Source organism: Apodemus sylvaticus, chromosome 6, assembly GCF_947179515.1.
Source record: "Apodemus sylvaticus chromosome 6, mApoSyl1.1, whole genome shotgun sequence".
Lineage (NCBI taxonomy): Eukaryota > Metazoa > Chordata > Mammalia > Rodentia > Muridae > Apodemus > Apodemus sylvaticus.
Window position 1 is genome coordinate 118,889,150 of NC_067477.1, and position 16,851 is coordinate 118,906,000.

At 43.5% G+C, this 16,851-nt stretch overlaps 1 protein-coding gene across 1 annotated transcript in view; it reads right to left on the minus strand.

Annotated features, from left to right (window-relative positions):
* Positions 1-7,547: 7,547 nt before the first annotated feature.
* Wdr43 (WD repeat domain 43) overlaps positions 7,548-16,851 on the minus strand; it is a 42,257-nt gene continuing 32,953 nt past the window's right edge. Inside the window, exons 13-18 of the mRNA XM_052186328.1 lie at positions 16,685-16,716; positions 16,197-16,260; positions 14,141-14,254; positions 13,515-13,584; positions 9,196-9,245; positions 7,548-9,111 (exon numbers count right to left, since the gene is read on the minus strand). Of these exons, the coding sequence (XP_052042288.1) occupies positions 8,926-9,111; positions 9,196-9,245; positions 13,515-13,584; positions 14,141-14,254; positions 16,197-16,260; positions 16,685-16,716 (516 nt within the window). The 3' untranslated portion in view covers positions 7,548-8,925. The remainder of the gene's footprint in view (positions 9,112-9,195; positions 9,246-13,514; positions 13,585-14,140; positions 14,255-16,196; positions 16,261-16,684; positions 16,717-16,851) is intronic.

Genomic DNA, 16,851 nt, shown 5'->3' on the forward strand with positions numbered 1-16,851 from the left:
AAGGGGGCTTGCGGGACTTTTGGGGAGTGGGAGGCTAGAAAAGGTGAAATCATTTGAAATGTAAATAAAAAATATATCGAATAAAAAAAAAACTCAGGAGACAGCAGGTGTTGGCGAGGATATGGAGAAAGAGGAACACTCCTCCACTGCTGGTGGGGTTGCAAATTGGTACAACCACTCTGGAAATCAGTCTGGCGGTTCCTCCGAAAACTGGGCATGTCACTTCCGAAGGATCCTGCTGTACCACTCCTGGGCATATACCCAAAGGATTCCCCAGCATGTAATAAGGATATATGCTCCACTATGTTCATAGCAGCCCTATTTATAATAGTTAGAAGCTGGAAAGAACCCAGGTATCCCTCAAAAGAAGAATGGATGCAAAAAATGTGGTATATCTACACAATGGAGTACTATTCAGCCATTAGAAACAATGAATTCATGAAATTCTTACACAAATGGATGGAGCTGGAGAACATCATACTAAGTGAGGTAACCCAGACTCAAAAGATGACTCATGGTATGCACTCACTAATAAGTGGATATTAACCTAGAAAACTGGAATACCCCAAACATAATCCACACATCAAATGAGGTACAAGAAGAATGGAGGAGTGGCCCCTGGTTCTTGAAAGACTCAGTGTAGCAGTATAGGGCAAAACCAGAACGGGGAAGTGGGAAGGGTTGGGTGGGAGAACAGGGGGAGGGAAGGGGGCTTATGTGACTTTCGGGGAGTGGGGGACCAGAAAAGGGGAAATCATTTGAAATGTAAATAAAAAATATATCGAATAAAAAAAAAAGAATATGCTGCAAAATCCGCAGCCAAGATGTCCACTGGGTCCCGAGAACAGCCATGCTCTCTCCGCCTCACCCGTCTGGTTTCTTGCAAGCTGAAATCTCTGTTAGCAGAGTCGAAGGCCTCAATCAATTCTAAGGAGTTTTAGTGGCAAGTTTCTAGAATGCATCTATCAAACAACCATTTGTTCTGCCTGTTCCAGAACTGGCAGGCTCTGGTCATCTGTTCTGAGGTAATTACTCAAGCCCACGGAAGAGGAAGCAACATGCATGCATTTCCAAAATTAAAAAAGACAGGGCTGGAGAGATGGCTCAGTGGATAAGAAAGAGCAGTGGCTCTTCCAGACAGCTGTGTGCACCTCCAGCTCCAGATCTGATTCCCTCACTCAGATACACATAAAGACAAAACAACAGTGCAGACACGACAACACACATAAAATAACTAAAGGATTAAAAATAATAATCAAATTTTCTAAGCCAAGAGAAATGTATTCAGTTATAATATTCCAAGAAATCAATTCTCACAAACCTATTGGCTGGTCAAAAAGCAAATCAAATTTCCATAGGATTTATGTTTAACTTGGGTCAGGAGGGTTTGCTGTGTGAAACTTCACCTAAAATCTGCTAAAGCCAACTGAGAGGCAATATGACAGATCTATGAAAATCTCCTTTTTTAAAAGATTTACTTATTTACTATTTATTTCTTTATTATATGTAAGTACACTGTAGCTGTCTTCTTCCGACACTCCAGAACAGGGCATCAGATTTCATTACGGATGAAATGAGCCACCATGTGGTTGCTGGGATTTGAACTCAGGATCTCTGGAAGAGCAGTCAGTGCTCTTAACAGCTGAGCCACCTCTCCAGCCCTATGGAAATCTCAAGGACCTGTACTCAGAATCGTACCCATCTGCAAATGTTATCATCTTTATCAAAGTCTGCTGCACTTAGAGTCTCCCGGGAGACACTCTGGGCCTGCCTGTGAGGATGTTCCCAGAGAGGTTTAGCTGAGGAGGAATACCCCTCCGTGGCTACCACCATCCCATGAGCTGGAGCCTCAAACCCAACAAACAGGAAAAGATCCAGGAGGGGAATGAACACTAGCAGTCTCCCTTCCCACGTCCTGGCAGCGAGCACAGTGTGACCAGCTGCCTCGTTCCTGCTGCCAAGCATTCTGTGCCTTAATGGTTACTGCCGTTAGAGTACTGTCTTCCTTTAGAAATTTTGATATTTTCCAAAATCTCTTCAATAATGTCATACTATCAGAACAATATAGGTTTTTTTTCATCTTACATTTGTAAGATTATAATTTAATTACATTTCTCCTTTCAAACCCACCCTGCTCTCTTTGAGATTCACGGCCTCTTTTCTCACTGTCCTTGCATGCATGTATGTTTATATATGTACGTACATAGTTTATACCTAAACATGCCCTGGTCTACATACTGTTGCTCGTATGTTTTCAGGGCTGACTGTTGGTGCCGGGCAGCAGATGGGTTTTCCGCCCACTTTGGCATGTCACTGGGTCCCATCCTCATTCATACTGTCATGTTGGTGACTGTGGATGTAGCTTCTGACATTACTAGGAGGCACAGGCTCAGAGCAGACTCCCTGATCCTCTAGTTCTTACATCTCTCTGTCATCTCTCTGTCTCCTGCAATATTCCCTGAGCCTGAGGCAGAGGAGTGTTTTGTAGGCATATCCACTGGGACTTGGCCCCACAACTCTGCGTTCTGATTGGTGTGGTTTTCTGTAGTGGTCTCCATCTGTTACTAAGAGAAATGTTCTTGATGAGAGGTAAAAACTAGACTTATCTCTCTGTAAGCATAGATGTTTATAAATTGTTAGGGATTGTGCTGGTTTGGTAATTAGTGAACGTAGGGTCTCTAATAACCATGATTTTACATGTGCTGGTTAGTTAGCTAGCTTTCCAGTACCAGGCATAGTTTCTCTCTTTATGAATTCTTAAGCCCAATTAGAGAACTGCTGGTTATCAGCGAGGCGTGCTGGTCACTACTGTAGCCTTAGGGTTACTGTGCCATTTTGGTCATTGATATTGCCCATTGGTGTCATGGCTGGGTAGGAGAGTAGAGTAAGACCTTTGGGTAGAGCTGGGTCATGTGGTAGATTTATTCCTAGCTTTTTGAGAATTTTCTATACTGATGTCCATAGTGGATGCACCAGTTTGTAATCCCACACCCGGTCCAGCATTTGTTTTAAAAACAGTAGTTTTTAAAAATAAGTTCAGCTGGGCTGGAGAGATGGCTCAGTGGTTAAGAGCACTTCCAACTGCTCTTCCAAAGGTCCTGAGTTCAATTCCCAGCAACCACATGGAGGCTCACAACCATCTGTAAAGGGATCTGATGCCCTCTTCTGGTGTGTCTGGAAACAGCTACAGTGTACTCATATAAATAAATCTTAAAAAAAAAAAAAAAATAAGCTCAGCTTTAGAAAAGTCTACTCAAAGGGCTAAATTTCTTTAAAGTGCCAGACTTAAAAAACAGAAACTTTCTCTACACCTTGCCCTTTGCTCTTTCCTTCCCATACTGGGAAAATGTCTAACAATCAATCTGAAACTAATCCCTTAAGCAGGCTCTCTTATTTACTGTCTCACTAGGTTCTTGCAGCATCCTTGAGGCAAATGGCACTGTGGTTACTCTCCTGTCTCACATCAAAAAGAAAAGAAAAAAAGAAGTCTGCATTGATGGCTTTCACACTGTACTGTGAGCCCAGAATTGGCACTCTGGCTTCTTTCTGCCCCTTGATTTAAACTCTGCTCACGATAAACTAAATTGTGCCCTGCTGATCCACCTTTCTTATATCACAAATCTATCACAAGTCATCAATTAACAGGCTGCCAGCTATACAATGTGACCTCCCAATACACAGAATTTTACACCTAAAGATGGTTAGAATGTTCATCTTAATCGTGTGTCTTTACCACAGTTAGGGGAAAAGGCTCTGTCTGACTGGGAATAATTATCAAGATTAAATAAATAAATATCTAGCTGAATCTGTTCATTTGACACAACTACAGACTGCTGGAGAACCCACAGTCACAACAAACTAGCTAGACTCACAACCCTAAGGAACAGCTTTAAATGAAACTTAAGGAGACCCAATATAGGCAAATCTTAAACTGCTGTCTGTTAGAAAAGGAGAAAAGCAGAGGTGGAGGAAAAGGACTGTGCACTGCCCTTCACGAAGCCAGGACATCAAAACCCACCGCTGGGAAAAGACTCCACCTTTCCCCAGCAGCAGCTCTGAAAACCCTCCTGTCCATCTCTGCCACACTGGGTTCAAAATCATCTAGTGAGCCAGAGAATGGTGGCGCACGCCTGTAATCCCAGCATTTGGGAGGCAGAGGCAGGCAGATTTGAGTTCGAGGTCAGCCTGGTCTACAGAGCGGGTTCCAGGACAGCCAGGGCTACACAAGAGAAACCCTGTCTTGGAAAACAAAAAACAAAAAACAAAAGCAAAACCAAACCAAAACAAAACAAAAATCTATTTAGTGATAAAACTGGGTTACTCTGTGACTTCCCTGTGTAGGCAGAAGCCATGCCCACCCAACATGCATTCTTCTGAGGCCTTTTTTCTTAGTGAACACTGCAACAGAATCCCCCTGCTCTAGCCATGAAGACAGCTTTGGCCCAGCGCTAGACCACTCTGACCACCAGGCTGGCTAAGGAAGCTAATGGTCAGGCCCGACAAGGCCAATGGCAAACTCTTGGGCTATTTTCTTCCTAAGAACCATAGTGCTTATACCTGTAAAGGTCAGGAATTCTTCCGTTTTAAACCTCGATAACCTTCAGCGATCAGGCCGACTGTGTGGGTTTGGAGGCAAAGCTTTAGTGCTTAAGCCCACTGTGAGCTTAAGACCCTCCTGCCTCAGTCTCCTCAGTGCGGTGATTACAAGGGGCATACACCAATTCGTGAACTTTTTCATTTGGCATCCGTACCTCCTAGCAACAATCAAGCCAACTCCATTTTACCTGGGCAAATTAGAAATGCGGTTGTCTGAAGCAACCTAAAAAGAGAAAATTACCCACAGTTCTAAAAAGCTACTGAGAAGTCTGCTCTGACCCAGTCAGCTTATACCAGATAGACTACATTCATTCCTATGTTGGCTTCCTGTCTGAATGAACAAACTTGACCATTGTTAACCCATTAACTGTAGCTTCATTCCACCACCGCTCTGTGAATTGGTGTAAAGTTTTGTCAGCACAAGGAGTACTGCTGAGGTACCAGTCAAGTCCACTATACTAGATTTAAAAACTGAATTGTATGCCTGAGGTGCCTTCAAAGGGAAGACCAACAAATAGTCACTTAAAAGGAAACGTTAAATCATTGCCTGGGTGGCTTCAGCCAGACCCGACAATCACAGTTCAAAGACCGTACAGCTATGAGCTTATAGATTCAGATCAGAGAAGAACAGCAGAGCCGATAACTTCTTGGTTTTCGCTTTTTCTTTCTGGACTGCTGAGTACACCATACCTTGTGCTTCTTCCATTCTCGCTCACCAAGGAATCTCGAATTGGCTCTGGAGCCAAGGTGCATCCATGCCAATGCCAAACTGCTATCTCCTGGCTCAGCGGTTAAGAGCACTGACTGCTCTTCTGAAGGTCCTGAGTTCAAGTCCCAGCAACCACATGGTGGCTCACAACCATCATGAGATCTGATGTCCTCTTCTGGGGTGTCTGAACACAGCTACAATGTACTTAGATATAACAATAAATAAATCTTTTTTTAAAAATTGCTATCTCCATTCAAATCTCTCCCAACACAACTAGATGATAGCATCACCACAAAGTACTCCAAGTTATTAAAAAAAAAAAAAAGCCTTAGCCAACTTAGTGTTAAGTGATGCCTGAGACACCACCAATTTCAAGTCATAGTGCTACCAAAAGAACAGTCCTTGCAAACAGCGGCAATGGACCCGATACCTGTCACACTTTTGCAGCAAACACTAAATTTAACTTTAAAACAGTCCAACACCACCCCTCTCCACCTAACGTCCACTCTAGCCCAAGTCACTGTCATGCATTACAGCAAAGACAAGATTTTTCCTATCGAGAGTCCTGGATAACAGGATGCTCAACTGGAAATCTGTTTATCCTATTCAAAAACAACAGCCTTTCCCTTCATTTCGGAGTGTAAGTGCCAGAGCCTGTGCTCACCCTTCCGGCCCAGCTTCTTTCCCTCAGCACTGACCAGCTCCCTCTGACTGACCTCTCGTGATCTGCCTTTGCTTGCCTAAGGTTCTCCCAGACAATGCACTTGACCCACCTGCTCCAGTGTTCAGATCTTTCAGTAGCCAGATTATGTTCTATGTAATCTACACCTTCCTACTTCAGACCCCTCTTCCCTAGTTTTTCTACACATACACCCCTACCTCCCTGACAAACCATGGGCTCAATGTTGTAACAAATACCTGAGGTGACAAACTCACCTGTGGCAAAACACCTCTTCAACCAAGAATGCTAAAGACAAAGGGCCTAGGGTGAGTCCCCCCCCCCCCACATACACACACACTAAGAATGGGGGAGGGGCTGGGAATGCAGAGGTGGGGGCCATGGCCTAACACCCTAGCCTTTAAGGCCTCAGCTGTTAGAGATATTTATCGAAACCACAAGCTAGGGGGTTGGGCTAGGGGGTGCCATTGCTTATCAGTAACAACATGTACCTACATAAACAGCAGTAGAGTGGACAATGAGTCAAGCGAGTACTGGAGCGTGGCATGCTGGGAACTGGCCTTCACAGGGGTCACATTCATTTTACATATCAATTTCATTTCCAAACCTTCTCCATTAAAAAGTCAAAATCCCAAACCAGAAGCCCTAACGTTTTCTCACATAAAAACATTCCATACTCAGTAGTTGTATCTAAGGCAACCGTCACACAAACCCAGGACTTACAGCACTGGACAACACAATTTATGAGAACTCACCTAATATAAAAATAGCACACAAACTGAGGGAGAATACAGGAATAACCATAAAACCACCTGGGACGTGACCACAGACAATGGTTGCAGGCTTCAAAGTTTTCAACAATAAAAAAGTAGGATAGAAACCACCATGCAACCCAATCTCATTCTCAACCAATACCACACAACTGCCAATTGTCTAGTGAAACACTCTTATCACAAATTAATAAGTGTAGGCCTTATTAGACTTTAAGATGTATTAATGTATGAGTACACTGTAGCTGTACTGCTTATGAGCTTTCATGTGGTTGTTGGGAACTTGAATTCAGGATCTCCGGCTTGATTACTCTATGTAAGCAAACTATAGTTGTCTTCAGACACACCAGAAAAGGGCATCAGATCCCATTACAGATGGTTGTGAGCCACCATGTGGTTGCTGGGATTTGAACTCAGGGCCTTTGGAAGAGCAATCGGTGCTCTTAACTGCTGAGCCATCTCTCCAGCCCCTTACTAGACTTTTCTAAACCGAAAACAAACAATAAAAACTCTGTCTCCTCATACTTAGACATAAATGCCTCCTGTTTGCCTAGAACCTTGAGACATGGTGTTGCAACCAGACCAGATGAGACTAAAAATATAACCAGGTGTTACAAGAGATTTAAAACAAGATGCCTATTGGCTTTGCTGTTGCAAACTTGATTACACAGCAAGCCTTAAACGTATTTACCTGTGAATTCTAGGAGTGAAAGTTCCTTAAGGCCCTTCGATCCGTAAGCCCTCACCCACACACATGGCTGTACAGCCTCTATACACACCACAGAGACACGCGCTGGGTAAAGATGAGTATTTATTCACTTTACAAAGAGAATGGTATTAAATTGCCATAAACAGCTCCATTTATAGACAAATAACAACTGTACATCAATCACTCCAGCAGCTTGCCCGATGCTCTTCGCGCTTCGGCTGTGCAGCCTGCTCTGCCCTGACGGAAGTCCTCCCAGAGAACGTGTTTCTTACGGTCAAAGACACGTATCTGCTCAGTCCTTCTGCAGAAGTGAGCTCTCCATCTGTGTCCCTTACTGAACACCAAGTTAGTACTGGCCCACTCTTTAGAAACAAGACAAATTACTGGTAATTTGAAAAAGCTGTGTAGCACACCAAAATACTTATTTATACATACATAAAAAAATCTTGAGTAAGATTTACCATTTTGAAAGATAAACAGATACCCTAGCCCTGCCAAGAGTGGGTAATGAAAAGGAACAAAAACATTAAATTACTGAATTATAAAAATAGTTTCTTTGGAAAAAAATTCCAGCAAGGTTATTATTAATATCTAAAACCAAAGAGAAAAAAATAAACAATTGTTCTCTGATCCATTAGTAATTTAAATAAAAATGGAAACCTCTTCAAAAGCAGCTAGGTGTGAAGGGTCTGAGGTCCCACGGTGAGCGAGCCTCATCTGCACAATGATGAGTCTTTACAGTCTGCAGACAAGAAACCCCTCAGGATGGCTGAAGCTTTGCTTCTTTAATTACCATTATTTTGTTTTGTTTAAAAAAATATCTCACATGACACTTTAAAAAATAAGTAGTTATCTGGGGAAGCACTCCAACCACCCAACCAGATCTGGGTCAGATCAGCAGTGAGTGGACAAATTGGGGAGACTGTGACTTTATTTCTGTAAGTCACAACCATTTTCACTTAAACTTTTAGTTATTCCGTCATGTTTTACGAAAATGTATCAAATTAGACGTGCCGGATTAGAAACAACTCATCAATGCTGCCTGCATCTGGACTGGATGGAAGGTACCAAGCTGAGATGGGAGCAGACTCCTTTACACGTGTCCAGTTCCTGATCCTATGCATGTCTAGTCACCTACGTCAGTTCCCGCAGACCAATCATACCAGAGTATTATATTATAAAAATATACCATATATTGGACACTCATGTCAGTACATTGCAGAAAGTGTGTCTATTTACTGTGTAAAGTTTATTAACATTTGAATGAAACACTCTTATTTACACAGTTAAAGTCTGGGGCACTCAGGACAGGAAGGAGGTGAGGAATCGCCTCTGTGACTTTGGAAGCATATGGCGGCCCGGCCTCTTGTCTTCTGGCACAGGGCAAGCCTCCCTGGGAGGATGAGATAGATAGCGCTGGGCAGGCAGGCCGGCATTCTCAGGCGACTGGCTGCGTCTGTCTTCACTCTTCTTCACTCTCATTTTCAGGATCTAAATCCGAATCTCCATTTAATTCTTTCTCACTTGACACTTCTCTGTCCTCCTCATTCTCTTCTTTGTCTTCCATGTCCTCTTCTTCCTCCTCATTGTCTTCATCAACACCCTCATCTTTTTCACTGTCTTTCTCTTCATCTTCATCCCAATTATCCTGGTGGAAAAAGCAAAGAAAGGAGTTTATGAAGCTCCCTGACAGTGAGGATAAAGAACAGATGGAGCAGGAAGCAACACTCACATCAGAATCCTTGTCTGGAACCTCATCGTCAGACTCCTCCTCAGAAGACTCTGCAAGACAACAGCAGAACAGTGCTGAGACAGGAACTCATCCTGAGCCATCCTCCAGGCACCAAGTGCGCCCAACCAATGAGCTTTCTTTACTGTTTGCATGGCTGAGTGAGGATCCTGTGTGGCCCAGACAGGCCTGGAGCTTGCATCAGCCACCTCAGCTGAGATTACAAGTACAGGGCATACACCTTCTAAATTCAGCTTCTAACTTTACTAGGACCCCCAAGCCCCTTGTTTTTTCTCTATGTAGCCCTGCCTGTCCTAGAACTCACTCTGTAGACCAGGCTGACTTCAAACTCAGAGATCTGCCTGCTTCTGCCTCCTTAGTGCTGTGATCAAAGGTGTGCACCACCACCACCTGGCTTATTACTCCTGTTTTTAACATTTATTTTTATTTTAAAATTATGCAAACTGTGCATGCACTTGCGCAGACACTGCCAGGAGCTGGAGAACAGTATCTGATGTGGACGCTAGGAGTGCAACATGCTCTTTACCCCTGAGCCATCTCTAGCCATAAATTAATATGTATATGCACAGAAACATTATTTCAAGTATCCACCGCCTATAAATCTTAAAATATTCAATCATTTTTGGACCACCAAATAGATGGTGGGTGTGTAAATATTCTGTACAAGAAATGATGGGCTATGCATCTATCTAAAATAAATGCTTTTTCATGGTTTGTGACCCATAACAACAAAAGTACTAGTTACAGGAAAACAACCTGCTATTAATTGTATAGTTTTGAGAAACACTCAAATGTGCAAAACAACAGGGCTGGACTGTTTCCTAAGCACCTGGGGACGGAAGGGAGGAGTGAGCCGAGTGGGCTCAGCTAAGGCAGCTCGGAAGCTGCCTCACGTGGACACAAGACAAGGCACTGGAAACCGACTCGGCCAGCCACCCTCGTCCAGCTCAAAACAATTTCAACATTGACAGGATAAAGGAAAGGACCTTGGTGGTTAAAGAGCATTTTCTACTCCTTCAGAGGTCCTGAGTTCAACTCCCAGAAACCATGTGGTGGCTGACAAGCATCTGTAACGTGACCTGATGCCCTCTTCTGGCGCACAGATGTATATGCAGAAAGAGCATTCATATACATAAAACAAGCAAATAAACAAAATTAAAAATAAAACAAATTAAGACCCACAAATCCACAACTACACACAGGAACATTCTGTGGTGACTTTTCAGCAAGTCTCCACCATTCGGACCTGAAAGACTTTTAAAGTCAGATGTAATGCCAGGTCAAGGCTGGAGTCTGGTCTGAATGAGCAAAAACACTTCTACACAGAATTTTTTTTTTTAAATAAACAGAAAAACAAAAGAAAAGAAAAAGGCACACTGGCACAGGATAAAGTTAAGGCTCTGTTCCCAGCACCAACACAAAAGCTTAACACACACACATGCAGGCAAAATACTCAAACATAGAAATTAATCTAAAACCAACTAAGGAATTAACCAGGCCTGCAGGCACTTGCCTCTAAACCCAGCATTTGGGAGGCAAGCAGAGTATTTGCCAGGGCTATAAAATGAAACCCTGTTTTTCTTTTTCTATAAAGCAGTTAATACTTAAAATGAGTTCCGTGTGTCTCTACCTCCTAGCTCTCACTACTCTATCACGTACATCATGTTACATGATTTGTGTGCTGAGGGAATAAACCATTCCACACTAATGAAGAATTGTTCTGTCTGTAATTGTTACAGTATTCTATAAATAAGACTATAATGGTCAAATCTATACACCTCTTCTTACAAGAGTGTTTTAAAGCCACTTTTCTCCAGTCTTTCAGTCTCAATATACTCATTTTCAAAGCTGAGGTTCCCCGATGGTTTTATTTATGAGTTAAGTCTCTGTACTGGCTAGTTTTGTGTGTCAACTGACACAGGCTGGAGTTATCACAGAGAAAGGAGCTTCAGTTGGGGAAGTGTCTCCACAAGATCCAGCTGTGGGGCATTTTCTCAATTAGTGATCAAGGGGGGAGGGCCCCTTGTAGGTGGTACCACCTTTGGTGCTCTTGGGTTCTTTAAGAGAGTAAGCTGAGCAAGCCAGGGGAAGTAAGCCAGTAAGAAACATTCCTCCATGGCCTCTGCATCAGCTCCTGCTTCCTGACCTGCTTGAGTTCCAGTCCTGACTTCCTTTAGTGATCAACTGCAACGTGGAAGCTTAATAAACCCTTTCCTCCCCAACTTGCTTCTTGGTCATGATGTTTGTGCAGGAATAGAAACCCTGACTAAGACAGTCTCATAACAAGATAATTACCTCATTAAAAATTAAAATTCAATTTTTAAACGTGAAAATGTATAATGCAATTACAAATAATGCTGTCTACCTGATATATATTTTAATAAAAATATTTTACAATGAAAGGGGGACCTTCTTTGGTAGTGCTTTTTGTTTTTCAAAATAACTTCTCGCGTCTGCTTCCTCCTTCAACTTTTGAGATTTAGTGCTCCATTTAAATTTCATTAAGAAAATCTAGCACCAAACTGGGCAGTGGTGGAGCATGCCTTTAATCCCAGCACTTGGGAGGCAGAGGCAGGCAGATTTCTGAGTTTGAGGCCAGCCTGGTCTACAGACAGCTAGGGCTACACAGAGAAACCCTGTCTCGGGAGAAAAAAAAAAGAGAGAGAAAAAGAAAATCTAGCACCAAGCATTAAGAACCCAGAAAACATCAGGCCATATGGACCCATCAGAGGCCCCTCAAGCATGTCCGGGCACCGCTGACTAAGGACGTGGCACTCACTCAAACTCCTAGAAGCACCCAAATGCAAGTGGATACAGCAACCTTCAATTCTGATGCCTAACAAAGCTGCCCTATACAAAGGACAAAAATACGCACCCTGCCCCCATGAGCTCCCACACCCTGAACTCTTGCCAACATCAAATCTCAACTGACATTTAAAACACTGCATGAAGTGCTGCCTCACTTAAAATCACTAAACCTTTACACTTAGTAGGCGTTTTTTAGGCGTGAAAAGCAAATGACCGTGTGACAGTCTTCTGCACCTCATAAATGGTCAGTGTTGGCAGCATTTCCTAACAGGCTGTCAGCCCTGACGCCGAGGCTGTCCTGTGCGTTGCCTGCCCACAGCCCACAGTCCTACAGGCCAGGGCTGAGTGGGACAAGCAAGGCTAGCCTTCCAGCCATGCTCATCTACAACACAATCACTGTGCTTTTTCCTGACTCACTTATTAAGCAAACAAAATATTAACATAATTTGGAAGTTACTAACAACTTTAAAATACAGGGAAAATTACTAGAATACCTTTAAGTTTATAGAAAAAAATTTTTTTCTATAAAGATTCTATCTACTTCACGTTTAGACAGTTTCCAATATTCCTAGTTTTGATTGCTGCTGTAATGCGTTTTTTTTCCTCCCTAAAACCTTTCTATGACATTCCTGGGGTATAATAATGCTGACTCCTTGGGCTGGTCTTGGTGATCTGCATAGCACCCACTAACAACAGCTGACTGCAGATTCTGTTATGCAAAAGGATAATATATGTAAAGGCCAAGGTCTTTAGGAGGGACATCTGGAAGAAATAAAAACTATCTGGTTCCTAGCTTCACCACTTATGATGAGGAGGAAATTTCTTTTAATTCCATGGGTGCTTAGATTATTAGAGATGTGTCAACAGTGTACTTTCAAATTCATTTCTATGCTTAGCGTTCTCCAGTAGAATGTTAAAGTGATCACTGTATTACAGATTTCTCAGTACATTTCAGAACAATTGGCTCTTAAGTCAGTCTTGGTCCTTGGCACTCTTGTTCACCAATACCATAGTCTCCTACAGTCAAGTTCTTCTTCAACCTCAACTAGTACCCCTCAGCAGACCGCATGCCAGCCACTTCCCTTGTGTTTTGTCAGTGGTTTGACAGTTTCACGTTCTCTTTTTATATGAAGAAACTAGGTATAAAAGGATGCACATATGCACACATGCAAACTTATAAATACAAACTTATAAGACACTCCTAAGAACAAGTGGGACCTCTCTTCAAGGCGGTGGTGACAAAATAGGAGAGGACTGCCTAACTTAAGAGGAGGTGGTATGGGGTAAGTTAGCGCTGAGGGATGGAACAGGTGAAAACTTCGTATAGGACACAAGTTTAAAAATTCCAGGACAAAGCCATCACTCTGAACACTACCCTAAAACATTAATTGTTAAAAAGACCCTCCTTGGGCATTTCTCCAAATGTGAGGGAGCCACATGGCTGAGAGAAAACAGAGCCCAGATCAACTGCCAGCCTCTGCTCCAGACTTTACCTTCTTCGTACACCAATTTTGCCTTCTGTCCGGGGGAAGACATTTTTTTCGTTTTTTCTGATGCTGTAACCTGAAAGGAATTATAAAGCAATTATATATAAGCTTATTCCAAGTATAGACATCAAGACACTCAGCTCTCCAACACTCACCTAGTGTACCCTCCCCGACTAGCCTGCTCCAAAGGAATGAAGGACCCCAAAACAATTTGGAACAAACATGAGACAAACATAAAAGGGAAAATTCCTCTGTGAGTGCTCAGACACCATGTGCAGTGATTAGAATATCTCACTGCACAAACTGTTAACGATACATCCCGAGCTAAACACACAACGGTGAGAGTCTGGGCATATAGCTCTGTTGATGAGTGCTTGCCCTGCTGCAGGCAGAGGTACCAGGAAAATCTTCATTAGCTTCAGAGTCAGTTCAAGGCCTGTCCGGGGAGGAAGGAATGAGCAGGAGGCAGACTGTGGCCAGTCAGGCTTCCCTGCTGTCACGCAGGTAACTCCCAGGTTAAAGCCAGGACTCGGACTCCTTACTGGCCCCCGGCTCTCACTACTTGGGTTTCTTCACTGCCTTCTCCGCTATCACACCCAGATCTGAGCCCAAGGCCATCTTGACTTGCTCACCTGGGTGACGAGGAGAATGAGCTTCCCGTGCAGGTGGGAGAGTTTCTGGAAAGTTTTGACCCTGCTTTCCATTAGCTGGTAGAGTGTCCCCAGCTGGTGTACCAGGTCAGGCAACTAGAACCAGACAGACAGACAGACAGGCAAGTAAGTGCTTGGCATCATCAGCACAATCTAAAGAGGACAGAAACAGCCAGCCATACTCAAGCAGCTGCCAGAAGTTCTTCTAGCCACAGCCTAGCAAAAACAAACTTTCAAAGAAAGCCTTGATGTCCTAGTAAGAAAATAACCTCAAAACACACAAAAACATCAGGCAGAACAGGTGGAAGGGTGAAAGGCAAGCCGAGGATAGATAACAAGAACACCCCACTACACCTCTCCTGGCTGGAGGCCTTTCCTGACTCCTGTCAGTACCCAGTGCATCAGCCGCCTGCCATAGGCTGAGGCTCTGGAAGGCCCTCCCAGCTGTCAGAACAGAGCAGAGGAGGACACCTCACACAGCACTGTAAAGATCGCTCCTATAAATGAACCCTATCAACCACACTGAAGAATCCAACAGGAAACCCTTTATTTGTCCCTGTAGATGGGAAAGGATCCTAAACATTGCCCTTTAAATTAGCCTTCACTAACCTTATTTCTGACATTTGAACACAAAACAATTATTGCTTGTCTCTCCCCTTTTCCAGCATTCTGTCAGCATTCACCCCAGATGTACAATAGGATGTGCGCCTGTCGGGAAGCACTGAAGGAGAGGAGCCTGAGATAATGAGCGAGCGAGACACAGCAGCCTAGTGGAACCCGAGTGAGTGCACACGGAGCCGCACGCTGGCTACAGGGATGGCTCGGAGGTCGGGGCTGCACAAGCAGGACCCAGAACCCGGGAGACTGGCAAATGGAAGTGGCAACCTGCTCTAATTCCAGCCTGAAGTGGCAAGCCTTGGTGTGAGTGAGACTTTCCCTCAAAGAATAAGGTGGAAGACTGATGGGGGCAGAGTCCTGATACCAACCTTGGGTCTCCACACACATGTAACATGTGCACATGGGTGCTCGCACACATGCAAATGCATACTATATACATGCACACAAGGGGAGGGGACCTATAATTTAATTATGGAATGTTCAGGAAAATGTACCTTAAAATGCTACAAATAAAATTATCATTTTGCTTTTAGTTTACAATCTAACTGGCGGCTGTGTGACAGACAGCTCATGCTTGTAACCGTAGTCCTTAGGCTACACAGAACAGCTGAAGTACAAAGACAGACCTGGCCACACAGTGAGTTCCAGGCCCGCCCCAGCTACAGAGTGAAACCCTGCCTCAAACACAAAACCCTCAGGACGGGGCTGCAGAGAGGACTGGTCAGTTAGAGGCCTGAGGTTTAGTTCCCCAACACACACGGTGGCTCACAGTCATTGCCAACTCCAGATCCGGGATATCCAATGCTCTCCTCCACAGGCATCTGGCATGCATGTACATATGCAGACAAAATATTCATATACATAAAGTAAAGAAACTTGGATGCAGGCCAGTGAAATGGCACAGTGAAACTGTTTACTGCTAAGCCTGATGACCTGAATTTGATCACCAAACCCAGTCTTAGAGATTTATCTATTTATTTATTTAGGTGTTTTGTGACAGGGTTTCTCTGTATGATATAGTCTTGACTGTCATGAAGCTCATTTTGTAGACCAAGCTGGTCTTGAACTCACAGAATGCCACCTTTGCCTCCCAAGTGCTTGTCTTTAAAGGCTTGCTATAAGATTTTATCTCCTACCAGGAAGTGATGGTGCACGCCTTTAATCACAGTACCCTCACAGTACCCTGCAGGCAAAGGCAGACAGGCAGTGCTCCCTGAGTTCCAGGATAGCCTGGTCTACAGAGCAAATCCTAAGACAGACAGGGAGGGCTACAGACCAAGACCCTGACTCAAACAAACAAACAAAACCCCAAAAAACAATTGATGATGATGAATAAATAATAAACTCTCTAAAAGAAGCAAAGGGCAGCTTTAGTGTCTGAACCCCGCCAAGCCTACCTGGGCATTCTGAGGAGACTTACCGTGGACAGGTATGATGCATGGACCGTCAGCACACACTTCAGCCACTGAACCATTAAAACAGCACTAGCAGAGAAAAGAAATCCAAGTAAAGGAGATGCTCATGGATGCACAACCAAATAAAACAAACTAGAACACGAGATCTGTGAAGGAAGGTGACAGTCATGCACTGTATGTCCCAAGCCTTTTGTTCTACCACAGATGAATCTAGCAGAAATTTCTGTAAATTATTAGCTTTTGCAGGTTCTACTAACAAGCAGGACAGCCCCCTCCCAATTAATATTTCAAGACTGAAGACCAGGCTTTACCTCATATAATTAATTTATACTAGTACAGTAACAAGCATCCAAATATACTGCTCTTAAAACACCTATAAGACTAATTCAGCTCACAGGGTAGCACACACCTTTGACTGAGTTCTAGGCCAGTAAATTACATAGTAAGGCTCTGTGTCAAACAAGAAGAAACTTAAGTCACTGAAACTGCTTACCTATTGGGATGTCCCTGTAACCTTTTCGTAAGCTAAAGGAGAGAAAATACAATTAACATCAGCATTGCAAAGTCAAGCTTTCTTCACCAACTCCCCAATGTAATGATGGCTGATGGCTGCAGAAGCTATACCACCTATTTTCACTCAACATAACAAATTTCATTTTC